A 9,207-nucleotide genomic window follows, 5' to 3' on the forward strand; every position below is an offset into this window, starting at 1 on the left:
AAAAGAGGCCTCGTCATCTCACGAATTGTCAATTTCCGGCTTGTAGATGATCGAGGGACGTTCAGAACTTCCTCTGACACCGTCCCGCTCGCTCACGGGATCATAAAAAATTTAGGAAAGTCAGTGAAACAGTAGTGCGGTGGAGGCAGCTGCTGAGCACTCGACTGCGACCAGATCAACTTGTCCTTTGGAGATGACAAGGGGAGCAAAAATAGCCCGCTCCAGCCTCTCTTGTCAGTCAAACCAGAGTGTGTATGTTTGTGTGTGGGGGGTTGCATGTATGTCTATAAAGGGGGAGGGAGGGTCCTTGTCTGTGGACAGATATATTTCACACCTGCTGTGAAGTATATTTACTGAGGGTGACTTCAGCAGCAGTTTGAATGTGATACGTTTACCCAGATACAAAGGTTTGTCCGTTTACACCCTGATGTGCTTCTGTTGTTGCTCCTCCAACGATAAATACAAACTTTTATTTATTAAAATGACTCTTCAGAACTCCGAACATCTATTGCCTCACTCCAGTACGACTTTTCGTCCATCTCTAAAGACTCCTACAGTTTTGGCCTACTTTTTGTTTGTGTTCAAAGACCCATTAACCTGTGTGAGCATGTGTGTATTTGTGCTGTTGTTGTGGACAGAAATGCCCACTTTTGATTGATATGTTGTGGTGTTTTTGTGATCAGCTCGCATTGTGCCAAACCTGGACGTTTCAGTCATTCATGGCGGTGCAGAGCTTGGCTATGTCTTCCTTTAATGCTCCTCATTGTGTCTCAGATTTTTTTTTTCAAATTAAAAGCTGCACTTGTGTTTCTTTTTGTGGGTTTTGCTGCTTTTTTAACTGTTTTATTTCTAGGTAGGGCTTTCAGTTGGTAATGAATGGATTTGCTGTGCTCTGAGGACTAGAGTGACATACTTGGCACCTGCTTAAAAAAAAAAAAAAGTTTTTCAGTTTTCCAGAGTTCAGTGTTTCAGTTTTGGAAAGATGGCTATTCGTTGAACTTGTGTGTTTTTTTTTCATCCTGCAGGATCCCTGCTCACTATGTCTACCCTCAAGCTTTTGTCCAACCCAGTGTGGTGATCCCTCACGTGCAGCCTTCCGCTGCTACAGCAACGGCGGCGGCCGCCGCCGCTGCAACCTCCCCATACCTTGATTATACCGGAGCGGCTTACGCGCAGTATTCGGCCGCCGCCACTGCTGCTGCCGCCGCCGCCGCCTATGAGCAGTATCCCTACGCAGCCTCGCCAGCGCCAACCAGCTACATGACAACAGCAGGGTACGGATACACTGTCCAGCAGCCGCTGGCAACCGCGGCCACCCCAGGAGCTGCTGCAGCGGCGGCGGCATTCAGCCAGTACCAGCCCCAGCAACTCCAAACAGATCGCATGCAGTAAAAAACAAGGAGACTACCTTTAATGCAGGAAAACAAAAAGGGAGCGACCACCTACTTCAACTGAAAAGGAAGCTAGCAGGGCGAAGTTTTTAACCTTCCACCAAAGAGGCCGAAGAAGAAAAGTGTGGAGATTTAGAGTTTTTTTCTCATGTATATTTTATTCAAGTGAGATCAGTATTGGATATTATAATAATATTTAATATTTATTCAACATTAAATATGTCAGTTTCAGGATTTTACACACACAGCTAAGAAGAATTTGCAAGAAAATCTCAAGTTCATTAGTGTCCCATGGATCGGCGTTCTTCCGTTACATCGTAACAAACACTATTTGTAGTTGGGGAAAAATGGCTGCTGTTACCTTCCATTTTCAGTATTTTAAACTTTTTTCTCTGTTTGTGTCTTTGGCCCATTAGATGGGGTATTTAGTTAGACCTACACATGGAAGAATACATATCAGTTTTCTTAGAAATGTAGCTGAAGTTGGTAATAGTAGTTTTTTTTTCCTTCAAGAACAACAAAGCAGAACAGCCGCTGAATGTGAATCTCTTGTTTTGATAAAACTTTTCACGGTGTGCCTTTTAAATAATGCTATTTATATATTTATTCTGGAACATCACAGCAATAAACCCGTCGTTTGCTTTCACATGTAAGTATGGAACCTGCTGCACCATATGTGCTGCTGGATTTGTCTCGAGTGTTAATAGTTTCACAGAGCGCTGCCGTCTTTATGAAGAACAAACGAGTAGATGAGTAGCATTTTTTTTGTAGTTTTGTTGTATCTAAGATTCAGAACTCTTAAATGTAGTTTTTTTATTTTATACTTGACCAGTTTGTTAAAAGACAGGGCTTATGTGAGCTGCTAACTTTTAGAATTTCTCATGTTCCATGTCTTTTGACATTCATGTTTTGTAATGCAAAGGCACCACCTGTTTGCCTTGTAATGCATGATTCCAAATGATGTGATTTGGGAAATAAATTGAAATGACCTTTGGTTGGCAGTATATCTAAATCCTCCAAAGAAGTGATACTAGGGTTTTGTACTGAAATACAATGTGGTCGTGGTTTTGAAATTGTAGTGAAATGACATGCTCCCAGCTTCCTGCAAGAAATGAGTCACTAATAATCATTTAAAGTTTCCTTGTCCTCCGGCACATGCCTTCCAAGATTACTTTCAGTTTTAACCTTTGGGAAAAACAATTATCCCGTTCTCTACGACTAAAAGATTGCTTTGTAACTTGGAAGAGGTTGTTTGCCGATTTTTGAGACGCATTTCCTTTGATTTCAAATAACTATTCAGAAAAATCAAAAACTTATTTCTGCTGAAATGTTTTTTTTTTTTTGTGACACCTTCAAGTCTCCCAGAATGTACACTACCACATGATTTAATTAAATCATTTTTTTAAGAATTATTTTTGAAAAAACAAGTTTGACTCAACAATTAAACTGAATCTTGTTTTTTCAATCAAAAATATAAAAACAAAAGGGTTCCTGTACTGGAAATAAGTACTTTTTTTTGTTTAAAGATAATGACCAACTCAATGATACTTTTTAAAAGTTTGTTAACTACAGTATATTCAACCAATATAGAATAAACAAATCAAATATGTGCAGGGGAGGGTCCTCTTCTCATAAAATTATGTCATCAATGTCAATGTTGAAATATTTCCATCAAACTAATATTACCATGAATGCAACTGCTTCTGTAAAACACAGAAATACGAGTATTCTAATGGTGAACGCGCACATTTTTGCCAGCCTAATTTATTTATTTTGTAAAATATTTAAAAAGGGGAAAACAAACAAAACAAAGAAGGACGCTTTTAGAAGAGGCAAGCAGGAGTTACACGCTATATGCAGGTAGTTATTTTTTCTTTTTCTAACATTTCTGACATTGTAAAATATAGATGAATGGATCTCTATAAGCCTTAAATAAACCACCTTAACCTGTGGTTAACTATCAAACCTTCCTAAATGTAATTATTTACGTAAAATTGCTTTAAACAGAGTTCAGCTGTGAATTTTGCTAAAACTACAAACCGGAATTCACTTTGCACACTTGCCATTTTGTCTGACTCATGAAAAGGGTCTGTTTCAATTGTAAGAGCTGTAAATGAAATGATTATGTAGGGTTGAATGTTGTTTATTTCCTTTTCATTTTAGGAGTGACATTAAAGATTAGTGGCCTAAATTTTAAACCCTCTTGTGAATGTTGGGACATTAATGCTCACATGTAAGGATATCAAACTGTTCATTTGTGCAGGAATACAATGTAGTGCCCAGGGCCGTCCCTGGGTATAGGCGAGCTAGGCGGTCGCCTATGGCACCATCTGCTGGAGGGGGCACCGAATTTATTTCCAGTGATTAAAAATACGTTTTTGTATTTAAGTAAATGCTAAATAAAGTTAATTTGACCATAGCACATTAAATAGATATAAGTTTACCAGAGTTAACTCGCGATTAATCGCAAATTTAAATGTGGCTTTTTTTTAAGGAAAAAAATATGTGGTTCGTGGAATTTAGCAGTTCTACAGCAATTATGAAAACAAGAATGACAAAATTAATAGTTTTCATCAAAAATACTTTATTTTGTAACATTGTATTGAGATAGACTTTCTTAACAATAAAAGGCTGTAACATAAAATGCCTAACAAAAGCCCAAGTCCAAGTTTAGGGCATTTTAAATTCAAAACTTCAATCAACGTTCAGTAAAATAAAATAAAAAACATCAAAAATAAAATTTCCATAACACTTTCATGTTCATTTTTTGTCAGGACCAAATCTTTTCCTCCTCTGAACTACAGTAATAAATGAAATAGAGATTTATCATTTCCAATTAACTTTTGTTTTTTAAAACATTAAAGACTGAGAAAAGCGGGATACTCTGTTACTGCCGCCGCGTTCTCTGGCTGCAGCTCGATGCAGCAACGTGTCCAACGGAGCTCACGCCATGAATATGCCGGCAGACAGACCGCTCTGCAGGGGTTGGATCACGCTTAAACCTCCGGAACATTTAAAACGTCCCCCGGTGCGCTTGCTGTTCGGAACGTCAGGGGTCCGCAGCTCTCGGGACGCGGCGCCGGACGCGAGCCGGTACCACCAGACGTGGTACTGGACGCGAACCGGAGCCGGGTTAGGGTGCAGGAGCTCTCCAGGTCCTAGCGCCGGTCGGTTTTAGCTCGCAGCTCGGAGGTTGGAGAGCCGCCGGTGAGTTAAAGGGCGGGACGCCCGCGCGCGTGGTATGGAAAGGCACGTATGAGAAAGTCTGCGATTAATGCGTCAAAAAAATTGTCGGCGTCAAGCACACGTCAGATTAATGCGTTTTTAACGCGACAAATCTGACAGCCCTAGTTCAAACCTTTGTAAATCTGACTGATGACATCAGTTCCTCCCCAGCCGTGAACCTCACCGCACGTCACTGATTTATTGGGTATTTTTTTCAACACAAAAGAACATTTTAAATCAAACAAATAAACCATTCTGACAGACAGAGGTACTGACTTCCTGTCTGACTTGCTTAAGCAGGTAAATCAGCTCCTGAGTGAAGAATCTGTAGACCACTCCATATCACCCACAGACAGATTGCTTTGATCAGACTCTCAACCAAATGCTTCATAAGTTCGTCAATGAAACCGGGTCTGATTGGAATCAGCGGCTCCCTTATCTCCTCTTTGCTTACAGAGAGGTACCTCAGGCTGCAACTAGGTCCTGTCCCCTTGAATTACTTTATGGACATGAAGGAAGGGGACCACTGCCCCTCCTGAGAGAAACCTGGGAAGGAGAGCAGGGTAGAGAAGAACCTGTTATGTGATTCTGTATGTTCTCCAGATGAGAGAGAAGCGACAGAAGATGAGGGAATTGGCGCAGGCCCACATAGCTGATGCTTAGTGACACTAGAAGAGCTAGCACGAAAAGAAAGCCCACCAAAGAAGTTTCCTGCCTGGTCAGAAAGTCCTAGTAACGTTACCAACAAGTGACATTAAGTGACTAGACAAATGGCAAGGCCCCTTTGTGTTGCAAGAGAGACTTGGAGCTGCAACATACCAGGTTTCCACCCCAGATCATAAACGGTCCAATCACATACTCCAAATTAACCTTATTAAAGAATGGGTTTCCAGGACTGCTGATGATGCCATGGGACTGCTGATCCGAAATGTCAAGGAGGTGGAAATGGATACCATCATCTGTCCCCACTATCTTGGATTTGAGCCATCTTTCTCAAGACCAACAACCTCAGGTGAAAGCAATGACTAATTCAGGGGTTTTCCAGGAATATCCGGGACGCACAAGCTTGGTGCACCATGACATTGTGCTAAAGGAGCATGCTGCAGTAAGTCGCATGAGTTACAGAGTGCCAGTCTCCTTGTTCCACTAAGAAAGAGGTGGTTCACATGCTGTCTCTCTGGATCATCAAGCCATCAAAAGTGAGTGGGGTCACCCTGCTGTGTTCTCTAAGAGGAGTGGAACCACCAGATTTTGCATTGATTTTTTATATCTAAATTTCGTGTCAAAATGTAATTCCTATCCAACATCAAGAATTGATGATCTTATTGAGCTGCTGGGAAAATCAAAGTTTTTAACAGCCATTGACCTCTGTAAAGGTTATTGGCAGTCCCAGGAACTGACACCCTGGGGCCTCTTTCAGCTCAAAGTTCTTCCTTTTGGGTTGTAACTTTTCAGTAACTCGTGGATCAGGTACTCAGTGGACTAGAAGACTGTTTGTGCATATCTTGACAATACTGTCATTTATAGTGCCACTTGGGAAGACCATCTAAGACATCTGAGGAATGTCCTGGAGCGCCTGCATGTTGCTGGGTTTACCATCAATCCAGCCAAGTGTGCTTTTGAAACTGAGTACCTTGGTTAGACCATTGGAGGTGGGTTGATAAAACTGCAAGTCAAGGCAATGGAATCCTGAACTCTACTCCCAGCAAGACAGCAGCTAAGGTCCTTTCTTGGATTAGCAGGATTATACCACAAGATTATTATTGGAGCGGCTGGGTGTAGGGTTGCCACGCAGGAAACCTGGGTTCAATCCCCAGGGCGTGGATTGAGCTTAATGCAGATTGGGTCCTTGGGCAAGGCTGCCTAATTTTTTTCCCCCCTTGTGCCTTTCAAGGGCTACACGGTGGCGCAGTGGTTAGCGCTCTTGCCTCACAGCGAGAAGGCCCCGGTTCAAATCCCGGCTGGGACCTTTCTGTGTGGAGTTTGCATGTTCTCCCCGTGCATGCGTGGGTTTTCACCGGGGACTCCGGCTTCCTCCCACCATCCAAAAACATGCTTCATAGGTTAATTGGTGACTCTGAATTGCCCCTAGGTGTGCATGTGAGAGTGAATGTGTGTGTGATTGAGGCCCTGCGACAGACTGGCGACCTGTCCAGGGTGTACCCCGCCTTCGCCCTTCAGTAGCCGGGTTAGGCTCCGGCACCCCCGTGACCCCGAAAGGGAAGAAGCGGTCAAGAAAATGGATGGATGTGCCTTTCAAATACAGGGTTGTGTCAGGAGGGGCATCCAGCGTAAAAACTGCCAAATCACTGATGCTAAGCAGTGACTGCTGTTTCACTGTGGCGACCCCAAATGAGATAAGCTTAAAGGTGAACAACTACAACAGGTTTATTCCAAAATTTTCAGCCTGCGCAGCTCCACTGACCAGAATGACTGGCTCAAGATGCCCAAACAGATCAGGTGGACTCCAGAGGCTGGGGAATCTTTTTGGGGCATTCAGCAATCATTGAGTAAGAACCCTGTACTCCACAGTCCAGATTTCAATGAATCTTTCATTTTACAAACTGAAGCATCTCAAAGAGCCATTGGAGCTGTGCTTCTACAAAGCAAGAGTAATTGTGGTGTTTAAATAGTATTTTCTATCTCTTTTTTTAAATCAGAGATAAACACCAATATGACCAGATACACCCCAGAACAAATGGAACCCCCTGCTTCTCCGCCCCCAACGCCTCCAGTAGCGTATGACATGAATGCACCTGTCCAAGAAAAGTCCAGGGGACCTTCAGCGCCTGAGGCTAACCCACCGTCTCACGAAATGGTGAACCAAGGAGAATACACATTGTACCCGCTTTCTCAAACGTATTCCAAACCTGATCCAGTCTCTACCAACACCTACAGTGGTTAGTGCTTCAAGCATGTTCAATTTGGGACTACTTTATACCTCCACTCTTAATTTCTGTTTGGTTTGATCACCTCAGGTGATGATGCCCACCATGGTGAGGATGAAGGATGTGCAGGTTATGGTGCGCCGTCTTCTCAACCGTATTCCCCTCTTGACCCAATCTCTACCAACTCCAACAGAAGTTAGTGCCTTAAGTGTCTTCAGTTCAGAACTCATATTTCCAATGTTACAGTAATACAACCTTTTGGATATGATCCTTAGATGATATCGACCATGTCGAGGAGGTCCGGCCACGCTTCTTTAGCATTGGAGACATTGGCTATGACTTGGATGACAAGATCAAAAGTATTTTCATCAGAAAGGTAAAGGCACAGTTAGAGTTCAGTTTGAATGAACCTGAATCAGGAGTTTTGATCATGATTTCGTAAAACTTTCTATTTTTCCTCAAGCATTTATATATATATTTGTTATAATTGAATATTAAATCAGTTGCAAGATTACTGAATGGGATTCTCAAGATGACTTTTACTTTATTGGCCCTAAAATGGAAAACATCCTAAATACATTCAACAACCAAACTGATTTTTTTCACAGCTTTAACTGTCAGAAAGCTCAAACCTCTGCGTCTGATGCTTTTATTTGCAGGTGTTCCTCGTGTTAACGGCACAGCTGATGGTGACATGTGGATTTGTGGCTATTTTCACTATTTTTAAAGGAATCAGGGATTTTGTCCAGAAGAACATCTGGATTTACATCGTGTCCTACGTTGTGTTCTTCATATGGATTATAGTCATCCTCCTCTCTGACAGTCTTCGCCGGAAACGCCAATGCAATATGGTCACTTTGGTAATTTAGCTTCCTACTGAACAGGATGTGCTTTTGCACATCTTAAGGCAGATAAGACACCATAACTTATGTTGTAATTCATCTTTACTGTCAAAACTAATTTCAATACATTTGTTTATGAATTCTATTTTCAGTTGAAGTGAGAGTTAGCGCATCTTACCTTTTAATTTTAATTTCAGTTCATTCTGACGTTATTATTGTCCTTCATGCTGGGAATGATTGCAAGTTTCCACGACACCGAATGGGTGCTCATGGCAGTGGGCATGACAGCTACTGTGTGCTTCACAGTGGTCCTATTCTCCCTGCAGGTTAGTATTTTTCTTTCTGTAGCCTTTATTTAACCATGATAGGTCCCATTGAGATTTAAAACCTCTTTTTCAAAAGAGTTCTGGTCAAGAATCTGCATCTGTGACTTTTGTCTCCAGATTACAGTCAGACAAGAAAGTGTCATGAAAACCAATGATGTCTGTATTCCCACAGTCCAAATTCAAATTCACTTCCCGTTATGGAGTGCTGTTTGTCTGCCTGATGGTTCTGATCATCTTTGGTATCCTCTGCATCCTCATGCCACACAAAGTCCTGCAAGTCGTGTATGCTGGAGTGGGAGCATTAATCTTCAGCTGTGTAAGAACTTATACATTACTTCTGTGGATTTCATAGGCAAACGTGTTAAAGAAGAAAGGACAGGAAACAGAACAAAAACTCCAACACTAAACATTTCTTATAGTTTAAAATTCATGCTAGTATCAGTAGTATCATTGCCATGAATGACTCAATGATACATTAACTTTGACTATGTTAGATTATGTTCAAGGCTTTCTGCCTCAGCCTTGAATACTTTTT

General features: G+C 41.8%; 1 protein-coding gene across 2 annotated transcripts in view; it reads left to right on the forward strand.

Moving 5' to 3' along the window:
* Window positions 1-2,385, forward strand: part of rbm24b (RNA binding motif protein 24b) — a 4,599-nt gene extending 2,214 nt beyond the window's left edge. For both annotated transcript variants that reach the window (XM_036216024.1, XM_024268294.2), the window contains one exon: window positions 1,026-2,385. In XM_036216024.1, the coding sequence (XP_036071917.1) occupies window positions 1,026-1,392 (367 nt within the window). In that variant the 3' untranslated portion in view covers window positions 1,393-2,385. The remainder of the gene's footprint in view (window positions 1-1,025) is intronic.
* The last annotated feature ends 6,822 nt before the right edge of the window (window positions 2,386-9,207 follow it).

Source organism: Oryzias melastigma, linkage group LG16 (assembly GCF_002922805.2).
Source record: "Oryzias melastigma strain HK-1 linkage group LG16, ASM292280v2, whole genome shotgun sequence".
In the NCBI taxonomy this organism is placed as follows: Eukaryota; Metazoa; Chordata; class Actinopteri; order Beloniformes; family Adrianichthyidae; genus Oryzias; species Oryzias melastigma.